Source organism: Lethenteron reissneri, chromosome 24 (assembly GCF_015708825.2).
Source record: "Lethenteron reissneri isolate LAM-NWPU_2019-01 chromosome 24, ASM1570882v1, whole genome shotgun sequence".
In the NCBI taxonomy this organism is placed as follows: domain Eukaryota; kingdom Metazoa; phylum Chordata; class Hyperoartia; order Petromyzontiformes; family Petromyzontidae; genus Lethenteron; species Lethenteron reissneri.
Window position 1 is genome coordinate 8,320,450 of NC_083802.1, and position 21,563 is coordinate 8,342,012.

At 45.6% G+C, this 21,563-nt stretch overlaps 1 protein-coding gene across 8 annotated transcripts in view; it reads left to right on the plus strand.

Annotated features, from left to right (window-relative positions):
• Window positions 1–21,563, plus strand: part of LOC133346502 (receptor-type tyrosine-protein phosphatase delta-like) — a 225,848-nt gene that overhangs the window by 34,249 nt on the left and 170,036 nt on the right. For all 8 annotated transcript variants that reach the window (XM_061558121.1, XM_061558119.1, XM_061558125.1 and 5 more), the window contains exon 2: window positions 2,185–2,344. In XM_061558121.1, the coding sequence (XP_061414105.1) occupies window positions 2,245–2,344 (100 nt within the window). In that variant the 5' untranslated portion in view covers window positions 2,185–2,244. The remainder of the gene's footprint in view (window positions 1–2,184; window positions 2,345–21,563) is intronic.

Consider the following 21,563-nt stretch of genomic DNA (forward strand, 5'->3'; position numbering starts at 1 on the left):
CTATATGTGTTTGAGGGAGTCATGTGATTCCACAGGACACATTATCAAACATTCCTCATAGCAGATGCTATTAATCTCAACTACTGCTTTCCAGTCACAGTGCCTAGAAGCCAGTGTGCTTTATAGCAGGATTCTGTAAAAAAAACACTTTAAACACCCCCTTAAACAGTTCCTCTGGCACCTTTAAAATTCCCGTGTATTGAAGGTTATTTCTGGTGCTCATAGAGGTCGAAGGCACCATTAGGTTTCACTTTTCCCTTTTTTCAAATATTTTGTCTTTCTCCAAATTTTATTCCAACTATTCTATTAATATCCTTTCATGAGACCAATTAATTTCCATTTGAAACTCGAGCAAAAAGCAGTTGTAATGTCACTTCAGGTGCCTCTAGAAGATGATGTCACTTTAGTGGTGTCTTTAATGTGCTTTAATTGCTTTTTGTGTTTAGCTTGTTGTCTTTTCCCCACACCTCCAATTAGTACGGTTGGATATGTATGGTGCGAAAGACAGACATGTACATCATCAGTTTTTTTTCCGATTCCATTCTGATGACATACATGTAAAATAAAATAACTTTATCGGTACCAAGTCTCCCACAAGGCCACGTGGGAGGGTATGTCACACATTTGGGCGCCAGCTGTCATAGAGTGCGGTCGTGTCGCTACAGTTCTCTGCGGTGAGTACATTGCCTTTAATAACAACAGCGCTATGCCTCTCTAAATAAAATGTATGCGGAACCGCTTACGCGTTCCGAGATTCAGCAGTGAGCAGGACCCACCCTGCAGCTTGCAGCCGTCTCGAAATGGAAAGGGTTAATCCCGCAGACGCATATACCCCGCAAAAATAGCGTTTTGTGTAAAACAAATTTCAGATAGCCCACACCTCCATATACCCCGCATGCATTCATATCTTTAACGTCGTTACCGCAGCTTCATTCCATCATATTAATACAAAGTTTACATTTGTAATACATTCCACTATCAATTGTTAACATAAAAATCATAACGTGCACAAAGAAAATAAACTAACCAGAAACGAGTGAACTTAAAACAGTAAATAAGTAACAAAAGTAAATATCCAATAAATAAGTAACACATAACTGGTAGATAAGTAAGTAAGAATACTGTTAGGCTTACCAGCATTCGACCTCATCATAGTACAGCTACTGGACCGGTAGTTACCTCTGTACAGTTTTAGCACTGGTAGATTGCGCACTGCGCAGACAATAGCGGTACTACGGTAACGCCATTGCCTCCTGGCAACAAAGCCATTGGAAGTTTGAAACAAAGCTCATGCTCGCGACTGTATAGTGCTCAGCCAAAAGCAGCGACCTAAGGGACTCAGCAATTATGATTCCGCGTCTGGTAGACGCTTGTTAAGGCCCTTCCCATTGTGCAATCCATAGCCTCAGCTGAAACTTTCGCACCCCCCTACAGCCACTGAAAGTATTACAGTAAACAAAGTGCGCCCATTTCATACATTGTCGTTTCATTGTACAAACAATTCGAATAATTAAAAACGTGATAACATGGGCAATTTTAGTGTGAGTGGTTTATTCAGCAGTGCTTTAGTCAAAGGTAAGTGTTGCATAGTGGATAGTCCTACCATGAATTTTTTTTACGAGTTATGACATGTCACATGTGTCAAATATTTTTGGGATAGCCTGCACCTCCATATACCCCACAGGGTCTTGTTTGTAAAAAGTGGTATACCCCGCGGGTTATATGCGGGAAAATACGGTAATTGTCTGGACTAGATCACATGTTTATCACAGTAACTTGATGGCGATATCCAACATGCCTGAAGCCATACATACGTCACTGATTATGATGATGATACCACTAATGATGAGTACTTCGACACTGATAATCGTGATAATGACACTGATACTCATGATGATAATGGTGTGCTGTTGATTATAATGATGGTGATATTGCTGATGCTACTGATGGCAATGTTGTAAATAATATTGTTGAATATGATCCTGTTGGTGGTGATAATAATGTTGATTTTGATACGATTTAAAATGATGGCGCCGATGCTGCTGCTGATTTTATGTCTTTGATGTGATGCCGCTGCTGCTGCTGCTGCCTGAGTCAACCGTGGCTGGGGATTTTAACTTGGCCCATTCAACCTAGCAGTTAACTTTTTCACCTGTGCCCCATCGTGTTCACTTTGCGTTTCAGATTAAACGCCATCACCTGACACTACTGGCTGACGAGACAGACGCTTCGGTGGTCGTGTGGATGTCGTGTAAAATGGGGCTTACGGAGAGGCTGTCGCTGCCTGCACTGCTCATCTGCTTACCTTTCCTACTCTTCATCTTGGGACTCACGGATGCTGACAGTAAGGCTACCATTTTTTTTCTGCGATCATAGAACAGTGCACAAACTACTACTCTGACACACACACATACTCTTATACACGTGCACACACACATTTCCTTCGACTAGAGGTTGGAAACTACTGGCCTGTCACCTTCATTTCATACAGGCCTACTACTTTGAAACAGCCTGAAGATAATATTTGTCCTTCACTGCAAGCATCTTAGCCTCACCTAACGGTACTCGAGGGAGTATTTTGAGTATTTTGACCTGGCAGCACTGTAATTTTTTACATTAGGGTGCTTAATCACCTCTATCACTGCAAGTGCGTCTCGGAGTAACAGAAGTCACTATGCACACACATGCCTTCATTTATATATTCTTGCCCTATTCATGTTGTGTGTTTTACTTCCTCTTATGGAATATCCTGCAACAGCACTTTATTTCTAGAGCCCTATACTGACATTGGAAGAAATGTTTAATACATTTTTACTTCATCATGGACCTCCTTTGCCAGTACCAAAATATGATAATAGGTTTTTCCACTTTTTATCTGGCAAGGGGAAAATCCTATTCTCAGATTTTTACTTTTTCACACAACATTTATCACATCAAAGCACTTCACCTTATTGCTATATCCATTCCATCTATTAGTGTGACTTGCAGGAGCAGGAGGAGCTTATTTTTGTTACATTTAATTGGGACACCGCATCATGACGTTGTAACAGTAAACAATAAGAGAAGCACGGGTACAGAATGATTCGGATTGTCTGTGGATTTTTCATAATGAAATAGCATTATTTACATACAGATATGTTTCTGATGCTTACAAGGGCACCGAACATAATCACGATATTCAGCTGCCTCACAAACATTTAAGTTACGAAAATAATAATCAAGTGTATGCATATTTTAAATAAAGCACATCTGGTGAGCTGTGATGTAAGGTGTTCAAATTATTTTGCAGAATGGTAAATTTAGTAGCGTACATGTTTATCTTTGGCCATTTATGTAGCTGTACACTGAAGCAGTAAGTGCTGTACAAAAGAAGTTTGATTTTATACAATCGCAATGTTTTGGAATAATTACATTTCCGTTCTCACTGCCAATACTGTGTTGTACGATGTGTTATTGATAATTGTGCAGTACTCTGATGGATATATTTTTATCTTTTTGTAAGACCACAGTCACACATTATCAAAATCTATTTAAATAATACACTTACATATTTCAACGTGCTTGTCTGCATATGAATCAGTGTTAACTGTCAATTCTTTGTGCATTTGCATGGGCATAATATATAAATCTTAAAACAATTGTCAGTGTTTTGTGATGTGTTGAAACGTTGAGTATTGGACCCTTTAATCACAACATTCTTTTCATGTCATCATGAAAACGAAACAACAAGTACAGTATTTATTATAGCATTACATTTGTTGTTTTAATACTGTCGATATTGCATGAACACTTGAATATTATATAAACGCTCGTTGAACATGTACAAACACATACATGCCCGTAATAAGTGTGTACGTAAATCAGGAGTGTCCACATTTTTTTATATGGAGGGCCAGATTGACTAACATGCCAAGAACAAGGGCAACAGACATACAGCCTATATTACATAACGTAAACATTGTTATATTTACAGTATACAGTATTACGAGCAATATCATACATTTTAAATATGCACATACAGCATATAATGCTACGGAATAAAGTTACAACTTTTGATTTGAAATTATTTTGGATTTATATAAGAGATGTATTCAGATGAGATATATGAGAGATAAGAGAGATGTACAGTTGAACGTCCAAAAAATCCGTCCTCCAGCAATTCGTAATTCCTAAAATTCGTGGTCCCTCAGGTTCGTGGTAGTTCCCGTATATCCAAAAATCCACAAAAACATTGCGGATGTTTTGGAGGACAGTTAAAAACTCCGATAAGCCGCAAAAGTTTGGATTATAGAGGCGAATTTATTATAATCACAAGACACCGCTATCAGAATGAAAATGTTAAGCGCAGTGGACTTCTTTGAAGCCAGTGGCTTAAAATGTTGGAGAGATGTGTTTGAAGTGCTTGGAACGCATCTGTCTCTGAGATACAGAGAGAGATGAAGCTGCAGAGACAAACGTGGATGTAGATAGATAAACGGAGTTTTTAATGGAAATGTTTTTTTGGCTCGACGTTGCACAGATTGCGCTGACGTAGTAATTTGATTGGGATAATAGAAGCTATGATGTTCCCATCCTACCACCTTCCGATGTTAGTTGGGCTTTACGCCCATTTCAAACTTGCGCTTTCACAGGATTCACACCAACACAACCACTTCGCGCGCCGACTACCCCTCGGTAGCGGTTCTGTTATTTTACATGAACATGCTAATCTCTCATTAACATGCTAATTTTCACCTGGCAGCCCTTTGATTGGTGGAAAACCAACCACAGTGGGGTTGGCTGTCCACCACTTGCATTAACATTAGCTGCTGACATTTGGGCTAAGCCCATTTCAAACCCTTATAAACAGTTTGCCTTTGGAAGCTAACCCCCCTTTTCCTGAAGACGACCGCTTGTGTTGTGATCGAAACGTCGTAGTTTTTTGTTATTTTCTTTGAACCTCTTTACGTCACTTTACCGAAAGACCCAAAGAATATATTAAATCCAATATGATAATTGTTTTTTTACCCTTTTATCTGGCAAAAAAACTGACACTTTTTTTTACGAGGAGTTATGTTTGCATAGACCACAATACCTGCAGTCATAATGCAAACAAAAAACATAACTCTGATAATGTATGCGCTTAAATCCACTTTGTATTGTGAGTCTAAACAACTCCAAAACCAAACGATAGCAGATTTTTATATTCTTGGGTCTTTCAATAAAGCCACGTAGATAGATCAAAGAATACAAATAAAATAAAATATTAAAATAATAACAATATCAAGACGTTTCGATCGCAACACAAGAAATCGTCATCAAGTGAGAAATATCGCGGGAGAGCTGCTGAGAATTTATGGTGTGAGCACTGCTAAGGTAAGGAGTTATAAAGGTTTGGATGGGTGTAGCCCATTGGTCAGTGGGAGGGGCCAGAGATGAAATTTGCATGCAAATGTAAGATCGGGTAAATCTTGACAAACGAAGCTTTGGGGGTGGCCATTGTATTGTGAGAGATTAGCATGTCAATGTAAGAAATTTGCATGTAAATGTAAGCTCGGAGAGAGCTTGGCAAAAGCATCACCACATGGAGGTGGAAAAAGATAGAAAGCCGCCATTTACTAATACAGCTAAACGGTGGCTGTGTTAGTGAATGTAACTCAGAGAGTTCAAAATAACTGCTAATATAGGTAGGTAGGGAGGGAACATCACAGCCAGTTATTACCTAAACTGGTTAATAACGTGCTTCCAATGATTGCTCAGTTTGTACCCATCTTCTCGGTTGAAATCGTGTCTGTGTAATAAGATCGGGTAAATCTTGACAAACGAAGCTGTGGGGGTGGCCATTATATTGTGAGAGATTAGCATGTCAATGTAAGAAATTTGCATGTAAATGTAAGCTCGGAGAGAGCTTGGCAAGAGCATCGCCACATGGATTTTCTCCATTTGAGTTTCCAAAACAAATAGCAAAACTCATAATCCACGTTTTTTGCAGCTTATTGCTACTCCTAAAATCCTTAATTTTTGCGGAATATTAGGAGTCATGTGACTAAACACTCCTAAAATCACAGATTTTTAGAGTAATATCACACTGTGCCATGGATTACGGGACCCATGAGACACTCCAATATCACTGAGGATTTTGGGAGTTCTGTATTTGCAAAAGGAGAGAGTAACATGAATAAAATATAGGAGAGATTACAGGAGATGCATTCACATGAGATGTAAGAGATAGAGAAAGGTATTTACATGAGATAGAAGCGAGATGACAGGAAATGTTTGATGAAATAGAAGACACACGATAACACTGGTCAACACACTTTTTCTGGCATGAGGTATTCCAACGGTTTTAAGGTAATTTTGGGGTTTTTGAGATATCAAATATTGAATTTTCAATACTGCAAAACTGCAGAAGAAAAATATTAAATAAATGTGGATATCTACATAAAATGATATATAAACACACTATCCTAAAAATACAGCACCATATTTTAACACTAAAGCAGTCACTGACTCACAACAACTTGCAATCATAAGTGACAGAGTTATTTTCGGGTAAAATCAATGAAAACGGGGTATGCCGATAGCATAAAAATTAGATGAGATACAGCAAATCTGAGATCAGATTTAGAATCAGCACCGTGAAATTAGTCTAAAACAGCTGCAAAAGTCCAGGCCAGAATTTATTTTTTTTGACCAGTGTAATAGATTAATATGTAAGAGGATATAAATCAAAGAACGATGCACTGCATTTTGTAGAGCTGTAACATTTAGGAGAGATAATTCAGTATATAGGGGCCAGATGTTTTCAGAATAAGTATAAGAAAATAGCGAAAAACGTGCATACTGTACTCACCTGATGCTGCACTGAAGGCTTCACCAACCAGCACCCTACGAACGGCCACCCTCCTGCATATCACATGACTACAAAGGCTACATGCTGAGCAAGATAGGTAATTAGGGTGAAAACCCAGTCACCATTCAAATTAAATGTCAGATACGGGGAAATGCACTTTGCTGCTTTGAAATTAAGTTGCATTGAAACATTAAGTTGGACTCTTCCCACTTTGTTCACGTTCCTGTATCTAACATCCCATTTATAAAGTCCTTGAATAATTGTTTTACAGTCAGTGTTCCCCCGATGTAACATTTTCATTTTAACCTGCCTTATTTATGATAACTTATGTACTACCCCTGATGTTTGAGCTATGTACAACAATAGTGTGATTGAACATTTTCACCATGCCTGTCAGGCAAAACGCAATGTTGCACCTTAAGCATCTAGATATGGCTTACTCAATGCAGTGATTGCCGCCTATAGTGTACATCAATATCAGCCATGATCAATCCACCACTGGATGAATGCCTCCCCAAGCCATTGTCAACGATCATTATCCCCTGATGTAATAATCACCTCCTAGCACTTGCCCGTGAGCTGGTTTCTTCACTCCATCTGCTTGGTGGACGTACTATTGGACTTGTTCTATCCCTTGGCTGCCACTGTCATCTTTATTCTTGTCGATCGACCATCGTTGCTTTTAGCGATGTGTCTTGTCCATGCTCTGTTCTTAATTGTAATGTGTCTTTAACCTACATATGTTCTCTCATCCATGTGTTAGTCTTTCAGCCGCAGTGTAATTTAAGTGTGCATCTCTCCATGCTTCTTTGCTCACTCTTCATATATTTTGTTCCATTTTTGTTATTGACCATGTTTTTGAACTATATCATGTGCCGGTTTCAAGTTTGGCTTGTTGGAGACAAGTCATGCAATGCTGTCTTATCAATTCTTGTAGCTTAGAATAAGATGCCCTCTGCCTCGAGGATAGGCGGAATTAATATGCAGAATGCTGCTTTAACGTTTGTCACAATAGTAGGATATTTTAGCGTCATAATGTTTAAGTAAACTTAACATGATCAAAAGCCAAGGGAAAACGAATTAAAACAAGTTTAAAACATAACACTTATGATTTAACATGTGTGGGTGAAGTGTTGAACTGTTTAGACATTTTGTTTATATTAAATGTAATTATGTTCAGGAAGTAAAGATATTTAGATTTTCTCTGTTAAGTTGTTAGTGTAGTTTTCGTAGTCAATTGCAATCTGAAAGGGGAATACTTATATACATTTTTTTGTCCATTTTTCTCTGAGAGCCGACATATCACATGGTCAAGGATGGCATGGCACTTGCACAACTGCATATTCGAAAAGCAGAACATGATTATTGGTCTTCTTGTTTCTTTCGATAAAGTCATGTAGAAGGGAAATAATAAAATAATAAAAAAAAATTTAAAATAAAACATAATAATGTTTTATTTTTATTAATAAAAAGTATTCTTTTTATTATTTTATTATTTCCCTTCTACGTGACTTTACCGAAAGAACCAAGAAGATGAATCCCTGCAGTCAAGAAAGCTTTAAATCGAAATTATTATTGGTTTTTGGCTTTGGTGTAAGGTTAAGTGATTATAAAATAAAAAAAAAACTGCAATACAGTATGGTGACAACTTTATGAACATGTGTAGTATGATGATGATCACATAAGTACTGGTATAAAATTCCACATTAATACCAAGAGTAATACCCCACTGACGACAGATTATGCTACTGAAATTGCATTTAATTGGTTACAGAATGATTATAAGTGTATTTACGTCTTAAAATACCCTGGATATAATGATATTTATTCAGGAGCCTTAAGGCACTGAGTCTCAATACTGTTTTTCAGGAGAGTCGTGCCTTAGAATTTTTTTTCAGGTCCATTTTGAGGAGTGTTTTGCTTCCTATGGGAGGAATGCGGAATGAATATCATTTAAAGGTCCACACAGACAGGTTCACAAAACCACTTGCTGCATTGCCGTACCCTGGCCACCTCACAGCTTTTAAAATCTCACACATTCCCATCATCCATCGACTCTTGCCTCCAAATGTCATTGGCATAAGCTGTGTACATTATACGTATACAGTGATACCTCGGTTCACGAACTTAATTCGTGAACTGACTCTGGTCGCGAACCGAATTGGTCGTGAACCGAGGCACATTTTCCCATAGGGTTCAATGTTAATCCGGTTAATCCGTTCTGACCTTTTTTTTGGTTTTTGAAGCACAAAAATATGAAACAAATTACAATACACATTAGTACTGTACAGTATAGTAATGTATAAAGAGAGAACACTAACCTTGCTTGAGATGACTTCAGTAAGCACTCAAACGGGTGAACTGTACAAAACAGTAAGTACAGTATTGTACAGTACAGTAGTACAGTACAGTACTGTATGTGCTAAAAAGCACACCAAAAAGCAAAAAGTCACTGAAAGTGTCTTCACAGTACTCACAGTACTTCTTTCTGTGTCTCTTCTTCTCTCCACGATCTTCATACAGGAAGTCACGACCATGTGATAGCCTGGAAATAGCATTAAAATAGCCGCGGCTCTTGTTCGTGAACCGAAGCGGATTTCGTGAACCGAAGCGGATTTCGTGAACCGGAGCATATTTTTATTAACTTTTCTGTTCGTGAACTGAGTTGTTCGTGAACAGAAGCGTTCGTGAACCGAGGTATCACTGTATTATATATTTTTCTAGATGTGTTTCTAAAAGTATACGTCTTTACATTTGTGTCTGTGTAGAGATAATATATGTAAATGTGACTATGTAGTGTATATGTATTTCGATATGTTCAGTACATATGTAATGCGGGCGCGGGCGACCTCCCGGATGTGACGTCACGGAGAGGTGGAGTTAGGTGACGTGGGAGCAACGGTAAGGTTCTTAAGGGAGGAGACCGGAAGAGGAAGGCAGAACGAGTGGGACTGGACGAGAGTAAGGCCACGTGGGCAAAGCCAGAAGGGGTGGCAGGGGCGGCCAGCGGTGGCCAGCTAAGGGAGCAGCCAGCGGAGCTGCGAGAGAAGACAGCGGTGGGGCTGCTGGAGAGAAGGCGGACGAGGAGCTGCGGTGAACACAGCCGGCGAGGCTGTGTGTGAGGGAGAGGCTACGAGAGCGACGAGAGGAGAGAGAGGCTGAGAGAACGACGAGAGGAGAAACTGCAGGAGAGCAGCCAGTGGGGGCTGCGTGAGGGTGACAGCCAGCAAGGCTACGAGAGCAACAGGAGACCAACAGAGGAACTGTTGGCGTGACGGGGTTAACAGCAGTATCAGTGTCGGTATAGAAGTCTTATAGAAGGACAGCCGTGTGGGTTACGAGGAAGAACCGAATAAAGGACACCAAGCCAGACTTCGTGGTCGAGTCCTTTATTACATTGGTGTCGGAAGTGCAACGGCATGTCGAAACAAGTGAGAAAGAAAAATGTTCCAGCGCCAGCATCGGCTTCTTCGTCCGAAGACGAAGACTTCTCTCCAAACATGGATCCTGCCGGGGTGGGAGAGGAGAGCCCTGCTGAAATGAGTGCGGGGACGGGAGTTGAAGATGTAGCCACAGTGTCAGGGCCGCCGACAACATCAGACGCTGATCTGCGATGGCTGCAGGTGGCGGAGCAACTGGAGACTCTCAAGGACGCCCTGGGCCAATTGTGTCATCTCGTCACCCCAAGGACGGCGACGGAGAGAGCGGAGAGTGCTCCACAGGCCACCACGGTATCTTCACTCCCGGCGCCATTGACCACGCGGCAGGAGGCCGCCATCTTGCGCGTTCCGCGGCGGGAAACCGCCATCTTGACCACGCCGCGGTTCGACGCCATTTTGAATTTGCCTCCGGAGGAACCATCGGCGGAGGGCGGAGTAAAGCGAAGTCGGAGTCGCCATCTCACCACGGTCAAAGAATTCGCCATTGGGGGCGACTGGAGCGCTTTCGCCTGCAGATTTTTGGCGGCGGTCCGTTCTGCGAGATGGACCGATGCTGAGGCCTTAGAAGTGTTGCCGACCCTTCTGGACGACGAATCTGTTCGTTTTTTTCGCTCCATTAAGGCCGAGAAGAAGAGGACATTATACGGAGTTTTTCAAGAAATGGCCGACGCCTACGAGCCACCTGACGACGCGCATCGGCGATTCGCTCAACGACAACGAGCGCCCGAGGAGTCGCCTGTGGCGTACAGGGGTGCAGTGCTTGATTTGGCTATGGCCGCGTATCCAGATACAACACCTGACCTGCTCGAGCCTCTCATCTTGGGCAAGATGCTCGAGCTGTCGCGGGATCTTGGGATTCCCATGCCGGTGTGCGGGCATGAGAAGCTCACCTCCCGGGCGGCGGCGAAATGTCTGGATGCACAATTCAACCTACGACGATGGAAACAAGTCGCGGCGTGGACAGGGGGGCCCGTCGCAGAGGGTGGCGCTCTGGGTTGGGACCCTACGAAGTCGGTATACGTGCCGGATGGGGGGGGCCCTCAGGAGCTGACGGCCGCCTCGGGGCCATGGTCAAGCCGCGGTGGACCGGCCTCTCGTGCTGCACCGCCGATACGAGGTCGGCGCGATGCAAGGCCTGCGCTTCGGCGCAACGACGCCGATTGTTTCCGCTGCGGACGGAGGGGCCACTACGCGAAGGACTGCTGGGCCCGCATCCCGGGTCCGCCACAACAGGAGGCCTCATCACCGGCCAAGCCGCCCAAGGATCCACCGAAACAGGCAAGTCGGCACGCACCAGACACCCGGCAAGACTTTACACCTCACCCATCACCTTCGTTGTGCGGTCATAGTGTTGTTGTTAAAGAGAGACCTTCGACGGGGCCTTGTCGCTCTGTGACGCAGTGGCGCAAATTGGCACGGAGGGTTGTCGCGGCCGCTACGGGTTCGTCCACCGTGCCGGGGTCTATACAAGGGGTGGACGTGCGCATTTTGGTCGATTCCGGGGCGTCCGCGACTATTATTTCGGATGTCATTTTTCATCTGTTAGGCATTCCACCCGGGGCCGTGCGTCCGGTTTACGGGTCGTGCGTCGCTGCGAACGGGGGTAGTATGGGCATCGTGGGCCAGGTGGACGCTAAAATATCTATTGGGGATGTGTCGGCCTCGGGCGTTGTGTTGATTTCAAGATCCTTGGCAGTTCCTTGTTTATTGGGCACTGATTTTCTGGCTAAGATGCCTATTTTGATCAAAATTAATGAGAATTGTTTTGAACTGCCGGGTGGCCGTCAAATTTCGTTTCTGCCGTCGCCCTGGGGGCGACCTGTTTCGGCCGTACAAGTGCAGGCGCTATCCGTGGCATCTGTTGACATTCCACCTGGTTCACAGATGCTTATTCCCCTGCGGTATCGGAAGCCCCTGCCTGGTCGGCTGGGAGCGGTTGGGATCTTGTTGTCACCTTCAGCCTCGATAACGGCCGGGTTGGCGCTGGTCGGAGCGCAGACCATCGTCCGGCCAGATCAATTACCGTTTTTGCAGGTGCTCAATGCGGGTACTGAAAATGTTTGCGTCCCGGCCGGCACGGTTGTGGCACATGCCACCACGGCATTTACGGCTCACGATTGTTCGCATAGCCAGGGAGTGGTTGCTGGTGTTTCCGAGCCTGTGGCTTCGGATGACCGCTGGATTGCTAGCTTATGTGACGGAAATTCTTCCCTGTCTGTGGATCAACGGGGTACGCTTCACAAATTGTTATTGACGTATTCCGATGTGTTCAGCTCCAATGATTTGGATTTGGGACGCACCTCGTTGCTTCACCATCACATTGATACAGGCGACGCTGCCCCTATTCGGTTGAATTCGCACCGAATGAGTCCCGCCGAGCGAGAACACGTTCGGGGGGCAGTGGAGGATATGTTGGCTGCGGATATTATATCGCCGTCAAACAGCCCATGGGGCGCGCCTGTGGTTTTGGTTAAGAAAAAGGATGGCAAATTGCGATTCTGTGTTGACTTTCGAAAATTGAATAAGATATCGGTGGCAGATGCGTATCCCCTGCCGCGTATGGACGACTCCCTCGACGCATTGTCGGGGGCTAAGTTTTTCTCTACACTGGACCTCTCTTCGGGATTTTGGCAGCTTCCCCTTGACGAGCCCTCACGGGAGAAGACCGCATTCCGTACGCCGCAGGGGTTGTTTCAATTTAACTGCCTTCCGATGGGGCTGAATGCGGCCCCTGCCACATTTCAAAGGCTCATGGAGCTCGTTTTGACGGGGTTGCAGTGGGAGACATGTCTCATATATTTGGACGATATTATCGTCTTCAGCCGCACATTTGATGAACATTTAAGGCGGCTGGAGACGGTGTTCGCGAGGATGCGCTCCGCGAACTTGAAATTTAAACCAAAGAAATGTCACCTACTGCAACGGTCCGTCCGTTATTTGGGGCACATCGTGAGTGCTGAGGGGGTGTCTACGGACCCGGAAAAAACGGCGTGCGTCCGAGATTGGCCAACTCCGGCCACCGTGGGGGATGTACGTCGCTTTCTGGGATTTGCCTCGTATTATCGAAGATTTGTTCCGAATTTTGCGACCATCGCGAGGCCCTTGCACCTCCTTACGGGTAAGGGACGTAAGTTTGCGTGGGGACCGCCAGAAGAGGCGGCCTTTCAGAGTCTGCGTAATCTGTTGGCTACCGCCCCAACATTGGATTATCCGGATTTCAATCAACCGTTCATTCTTGATACGGATGCGAGCGACACAGGTATTGGCGCGGTGTTGTCTCAGTCTAAAGGGGGCGTAGAGCGCGTCGTTGCGTATGGTAGCCGGGTCTTGTCGCCCGCGGAAACCCGCTACTGTGTCACTCGCAGGGAACTCCTAGCCGTTGTTTTTTTCCTACGTCAGTTTCGACCGTACCTGTACGGCCGTTCCTTTATCGTACGTACGGATCATGCGGCCTTGCAATATGCCCTTAAAATGGATCAACCTTCCGGCCAGCTGTCGCGTTGGTTGGACACGCTACAAGAATTTTCATTTCAAATTCACCATCGTAAAGGGGTGCGCCATGCGAACGCAGACGCACTTTCTAGATTGCCGCAGCGCTCCCCTTGCAAATGTGTGTCGGGGACGCAGAGATGTGCGCCCAGCCTACCCCCCCCCTCAGCCGGTGGTATTGGCTGTGGAGAAGTCGGATGCTCCTGTGGAACCGGGGCCGACTGATGGGGTTTTGAATCTGCCACGGTCTGTTTGGATAAGGGAGCAAATGATGGATGAGTCGTTAGTGTCCTTGCGGAAGCGATCCAAAGTGGAGATTGGGGGTCCGGTTACGGAGGGTGCGCCGGAAACCGCGGTCCGAGATGGTCTGCTTATGTGGAGGGAAAGTCTCCGGGAACACTGGCGTCTAGTAGTGCCTGCGTCCCTACGATACGAGTTGATTAGAACTCTCCATTGTGACACGCTATTACATCTGGGTGTGCAGAAGACCTTGTTGACGTTGCAACGTCATTATTTTTGGCACGGCATGGCGACGGATGTCGTGGGGCACGTCCGCGCGTGCCCTGACTGTGCCCGGCGTAAGCCACCTAAACATCCTTATGTGCCACCCTTACAGTCAATTCAGGTGTCTCGGGTCAATGAATTGGTGGCACTGGACATTTTGGGACCTTTTCCACCTTCGGCGAGGGGTAATAAATATTTGCTGGTCGGGGTTGAGTACCTCTCCCGTTGGCCGATGGCCTGGCCGTTGCCCGACCAATCGGCCGCGGCCATTACCGACGCCTTTTTGTTCGGATATGTCATGGACAAGGGTGCGCCGGAGAGACTCCTTACGGATCAGGGCCGAAATTTTTCTTCTAAATTATTGGCGGAAGTATGCGCGGGCCTAGGGACTAAGAAGGTCCGGACATCCCCATACCATCCGCAAACGGATGGTATGGTTGAGCGGCTAAACCGGACATTGTCTGCCATGCTGTGCCACACGGTGAGTGAGCAACAATCGGATTGGGACCTGCACATCCCGGGGGTGCTTTCGGCGTACAGGATGACTCCTCATGCGGCTACGGGTTATTCGCCGTTTTACCTTATGTATGGTCGGGAAAACGTGCCGCCAATGGATGTGCAGATGGGAACCGGTGTAAGGGGACCTTGTAAACCGCTTCCTGACTACATTCGGGACACTGTTCGCCGGGTCTCGGAGGCGCGGGAGAGTGCCCGTGTGGCTACGGCCAAAGCTCAGGCCCGGAATGAGAGGTATGCACGGCGTTCCAAGGGGGAGTGCCCCTGGAAGGTTGGGGACCTGGCCTGGCTCCATTGCCCGCAGGTGCGGCCGGGTACCTCTCCCAAATTTCACAAACCTTGGCAAGGGCCCGTCCGCCTCATTGAGGTTCCTAACCCTCAGTCGGCGCGTGTTCAAATTGGTTCTCGCCGCTGGTTTGTTCACACGTCGCGCTTGAAACCGTATGTTGCTCCCCTACATGATGCTTCATCTCCCAATGTTGCCTTGCCGGGGTCTGTTGCTGCCGACTCTCCCCCGCCTGCGTCCATTGATCTTGCTAGAGCGCCTGTCGTACCTGTTCCAGGCAGGCCGGCCTTGACACCGGAGGGGACGAGGCGCCCTGCTCGGAGGGTGCCTGCCAGATCTGCGGGTCCTTCGAGCCCTGCAGCCCTTCCGACCCCGCTGCAGACACATCCGCGGGACACGCCCAAGACTGATCCTTCAGGGACACGGGACGTTGGTGGACTTCCAACAGCGACAGGGGGATTTCACCCTGTCGCTCCTCAAACTCAATCACGTTCCCGTTCCGCGGATGGGCCGCCGACCGTCCGGGACGGGCCGGCGACCCGCACACGCTCTAAATCCCTTGCGTTTCGTTGATTGTTATGTTGTGTTGTTCTTACTGTGTATTTATTGCCTGCTTCTGCTACGTTATTTGATTGTTGAGTTGTGTTGATTGTTCTTACTGTTATATTGCATGCTTGGTGTCCTTTGGTGTGTTACGCTCGGGTTCGCCCGCATTACTGTTGGTGTTGTTCAGCCGAGGTCGGCTGGGTTTTTCTCCACGGGGGAGGGTGGTGTAATGCGGGCGCGGGCGACCTCCCGGATGTGACGTCACGGAGAGGTGGAGTTAGGTGACGTGGGAGCAAGGTTAAGGTTCTTAAGGGAGGAGACCGGAAGAGGAAGGCAGAACGAGTGGGACTGGACGAGAGTAAGGCCACGTGGGCAAAGCCAGAAGGGGTGGCAGGGGCGGCCAGCGGTGGCCAGCTAAGGGAGCAGCCAGCGGAGCTGCGAGAGAAGACAGCGGTGGGGCTGCTGGAGAGAAGGCGGACGAGGAGCTGCGGTGAACACAGCCGGCGAGGCTGTGTGTGAGGGAGAGGCTACGAGAGCGACGAGAGGAGAGAGAGGCTGAGAGAACGACGAGAGGAGAAACTGCAGGAGAGCAGCCAGTGGGGGCTGCGTGAGGGTGACAGCCAGCAAGGCTACGAGAGCAACAGGAGACCAACAGAGGAACTGTTGGCGTGACGGGGTTAACAGCAGTATCAGTGTCGGTATAGAAGTCTTATAGAAGGACAGCCGTGTGGGTTACGAGGAAGAACCGAATAAAGGACACCAAGCCAGACTTCGTGGTCGAGTCCTTTATTACACATATACCTAGTACGTGTTCGTGCGTATTTCTGAATTTTTGTTGTAGCACCACTTTTTTGGAAGGGACTGGCCATAGGAATGTTGAATTTTTACTACTTCCTTAGAGTCACCAATGGAAACGAGCACTACCTTACACTTTAGTCGGAATACACTCTGACTTTTGACTTTAACGGAACAGTATACTACTTTGACCTGGTTATTTTTTTGCCATTATTAAATTTGCAAATGGGTCGACTGCACGAAGCTGTTGCCTGAATATTTTATTTCCACACGAGAGTGGCGGAGGGAGCTTTTTATAGAGGCGATATGTCTCTTAGGAGAGGCAGATGCTTATGATTGTTTTTAACCTAAAGAAAGGCTAGTTTGTCACACATTTTCCGATTGAGGTTTTTTTTGCTAAACCTATGCCCTTGTGTGTGCATGTATTTGTGCATATGAAATTATGTACAGTATGTTTTATGTGATTAGGTATTTGTTATTGAATGCATATGTGTTCTGTGTCCATATGGTTGTCTGAGAGTGTGTGTCCATGTGTGAGTGCTGGAGTGTGTGTGCAATGGTAGCGGTAGTGTAGTGGTTAGCGTGCTTTCGTTGCGAACCCGGCGACTGGAGTTGGATTCCCGCTCACGGCCATCACCAGTGACGATTATCGGAACTTGTCCTGGGCCTCCCCTAGGTCGACTCAGCTTCAAATGAGTACCTAGTGCGGTGTGCTGGCCACCCATCCCGCTTGTGCCATGTCGGCCTTCATAGATGCTCGCTAACAGCACTTGCCCTAACAGTCTGTTAATGTTATACGGGGAATCTTTGGCTTTGTTTGTGTAATGGTGTGGGGAGCAGTGGTGTTGTGGTTCGTGAACTCTGCTACAATTCTGGAATCCTGGGTGCGCTTTCTAGCATAAGTGACAATTGGGCCTTTGCTAGATTGACTCAGGCATAAATGAGTACCTTCTGTATTCTGAAAAAATCATCACTGTGGAAGCAAAGGCAACGGCATAATACTGGACATACCACCCAAACATGTGATTCATGTTTTGATCTCAATAGGTGCTCGATAACTGCGATATAGAGAGTCCACCCCATTCCAGATTTTTCAATTCATTGGGGGGCAATTCGCCATTGGATATTTACATCGCACCATGACTTATGCACCATAGGCAGTATGGGTCAAATTGGGCAGGGCTAGAGCAGAACTAGGCATAGTCATTTTGAGTAATTTTCGAGGCATAATTGCACCAGTCAATTTGGGGGCATTGCCACTGAAGCAATTGCACTTGGCATAGAAACCCATTTTGCGCTTTAAATGTGAATTTACTCAGCCAAGTTGTCTATTAGACTAAACAAATGATCTTGTGTATAGGAGTATGAGTAGGCATGTCTGGATAGATGCGTTCATTAGGCTTATCATAAATTACCCCCTTCACGATTCACATTACTGTAATTGTTATGGTTTGAGCATGCGATTTTATGACATTTCATTTTGTAGCATCTGTAATGGCTTCAAGAGTCACATGAACTGTTTACACACAACGTATATGAATATAAAATAATTGATTGTTACACGCACTGGTGAGATATTGGCACCTGGCCTTAATGTTGGCCACACCACCCCATGGAATGGCCTGCTGGCCTTAATAAGTTATCCTGAACATCATTGATAATTGTGGATTTTAAATTCAGGAATTAATTATTGTTTATACATGTGTATTCATGTGTGTGTGTCTTTGTCTATCATCATCCTAATGAACAATCTTCATTAACCACATCAGTTGTAGCTGCGTCAGCTGCAGTAGTGCATACATGTAAGGTATCTAAGGTATGCACCATCGCACGTAATGCATGTGTAGTGTCAGCGGAGCGGGAGACAAGGTTCTTCAGGAGCGCCTTCTTTATTAACACCTTCACAGGTTCATAGGTTCGCCCTCTCCCTAGTCGTCTAGCCTAGCCTTAACACAATCCTGACCGCGTAACACCGATTTCGCCGGCCGAGACAGCCAACAACTATCCACCCGCGCAATATCTAGCGAGGACAGCAGCGACGAAGGCGGTGACGATGACAGCGACGACGAGACAAGTCCACTCCCAGAATCGGCAGCCACGAGCTCCCACTCTCAGCTGCTTTTATGCTACTCGGCGCGGCCTGGCTCCGCCCTTGCCGCACCTCCCTTCTCGAACCAACTAGCAGGTTCCGCCCTGCCAGCACACCCGTGCATATGCTCACCGGCGTGTGTACTGCTTGTCCACCGCAGTTGCCGTTGTTGGGCAACAGTCGGCGTTATTACACTACACATGTATGCAAGGTATGGGCCACTGGAGGATATTTTTGACGCATCATGCATATCTGTGAAAACTACCACTGGGCCATGAGGTTGCCAGGAGCTTTTGGTGGCAGCAAGTGGCGTCGTGTGGCGGACATTTGAGCGTTTTCTTCTTACGTGCATGAGTTTTCCTCAAGCATTGTATTCTGCTTTTGTCCAGTAACAATGAGGGTCTTGCATTGGAACAAATGCGTTGAAAACATCAGTTTTGGCAGCATTGACTTATGGATCAAATGTTATTTTAATTTACCGTTTACGTGATGGATAAAACCATTGTCTTTTTGTAATAATTGTCAAAAACGATACTTGCCTCCATTGAACACCAAGAAAATAACCCCATGTAAAATGTGTAAAGTAACAAGCATTGATATTACAGTCATGTGTGGTCGTGAGTAATTAATGCATTAATACCTGTTTAGAAGTATTTTGAGTTGTCAATACTAGGCTTATAGTGATGGGAGGGATAAGGAATATGTAGCAGTTGCCATTTGTTAGACGGAGCTAATGTATTAGTGAGCGTGAATGTAGGTCAATGCATGAGTCACGTAACAAATTGATTGGATCATCTGGACCTTACTATGTATTGAAACCCCTGGAAACACAGCCTTTATATGCAGCTACTAGAGAAGACTTGTTCATTTTTTTCGCTGTATCTTTAAGTCTGTTATATGAGAATGCCTGAGGTGCTTAAGGATTCTATAAATTTAATGGCAGGATTGAATAATTGTTTGGAAATCTTTGAACAGAACATGATAGGTATGCATTGTATATGTGTAATGACAGGGTGACACCTGCTGGCCTGGAAAGAGAATCACGGGTATGGGTACGATTAAGTACCAACCAATCAGAGAAGCAGTATCTGGGGCAAAGGCAACAGGTGGGGTTAGCCGAGATACTCTGGGAACCTGCTCGAAGGTTCCACGAGAGGGCGTGGCCGGAGGCGGGGCCTAGCCACGCCTGGGGGGATAATAGGGGGAGCGGACCCGTCGCTTGGGGCTCGTGTGTGGGGTCTTGGGTCCTGGCTGCGTCGCTGCTCGCCGACATCTCTCTCCGTCGTCTGGCCACGTGGAAGATCTCCTGCGTGGCTTCCATCCATCGCCGTCATCGTCACGCCGCCAGCCAGCGGTGTAGCCGATTGAGGGCGATGGGACCAGGCCGAGTGATCGGCTGTGTGTAGCCAGTAGAGACGTTAATATTTAGGTTGTACTCAGTGTGAGGAATAGTAAATGTTGGCCTGTGTTGTGCCCAGTTTGAGTAATAAATAATTATGAAGGGAACGTTGTGAGGAGGCCAGGTTACTAACACAGGCATTAGAATGGCATCCAGTGTTTGGTAATCAAGAGGAAGAGGAAGCTCTACAGCCAGATGGTGGTGAATATGACACTATAATAGTGGTCCTTGAAAGATGTGTTGACTGTGTAATGAGAGGAAAAGTTAATGCTGGATCGTTGGTAATGAGACTAAGAGTGGTCCTGAAAGGATGAGTATCGACTTCATAAGAAGGAGATAACACTGCTAGATATTGGTTGTGTGACGGGACTTTTGTGAGTGATCCTTAAAGGACACGTCATCTGTACCAAGAAGAAGACATAAATCCAGATGTATATTTAGAACTTCTTTCACACCGTACATAGCCAAATGTGCTAATCGTAGGTGCAGTGGTGATGAGACTGTAAGTATGGTGAATGAAGGCCATAGCACTGTAGCAAGAAGACGACTCAAAGCTAAGTGGTGGTATCAAGGCTGGAGGAGAAAGTCTTGTAAAGACGTTTGTCAACTGTGTGACATGGGGAATACGTAAAGTCAGATGATGGTGATGATTGTAACAGTAGGAGTTGGGTGCCAACGAGGGTTGTTAAAACCGTTTTTCTGTATCACGGGTAACTACATTCAATAAAATGGTAAATAAACAGCTTGCTACACACATATAAACGTCTATCAACTGTGAAAGGTAGGAAGCTGCTGTGGTGTGTAATGGTTAGCACAGTGGACTTGCGATCTAGAGGTCACTGGTTTGAATTGATCTCCTGGTTACGGCAGTTGAATAATGGTGCAAGTTTCAATCAGTGAATCCATTACTCCTGGAATCAGTTACCAGTTCCTGACTTTCTGAGCTGGTTATCGATTCTCAAAACAGTTGCTAGTTTAATGGTTACTGTTGAATACCCTTGTGCCTACTGCACAAAAACTATAGGACCTAACATATAGACAGAATAAGTGGCGAGTTGTGGTGCTGTTAAAGGCATTGGACCTCGATGATCTTTTCCCAGTGTTTATTCGAGCCCACAGTCACGCTTGAGACTGTCCATGAGCGCTTCTTCTCACACCGGTGTTGTTTCTTCCTAAATTAAACATAGCAGGGGGTTATTGCATTTTCATCTAATTTATATACAAAGAGAGTTCTTATTATTTCCATTGAAAGTGATTATGTACTTTTATTAAGCCTGCACTGCGGATATGAAATGGCTCAGGGGGGTCATAATGTCCATATCGGAGACAATGAGCCAGCATCCTGAGACTGGGGCAGGGTTTCGCTTTCTTACAAGAGGTTCATAATGGCAATGCTAGAGGCATTGAGAGCCTGGGTTCAAGTCCTGTTGGGTTTAGCTCTTTCACAAGGGGTTCAAAAGGGCCATGTTATTGACAAGAGGTTAATTATTTCCCTGTCAAGAGTGCCTTGTTGAAAGTTCTTTCGAAAGGCAAATTGTCTTATTGCTTACTTGAATAAGTGGGTGGCTGGCAGTGGAAATTAGATTTGTATGGTGGTAGCCAATCACTGTCAAGGACAATGTCTGTTTCAAAGACATTTAGCCACCAATGTGGTTCATAATAGTCTT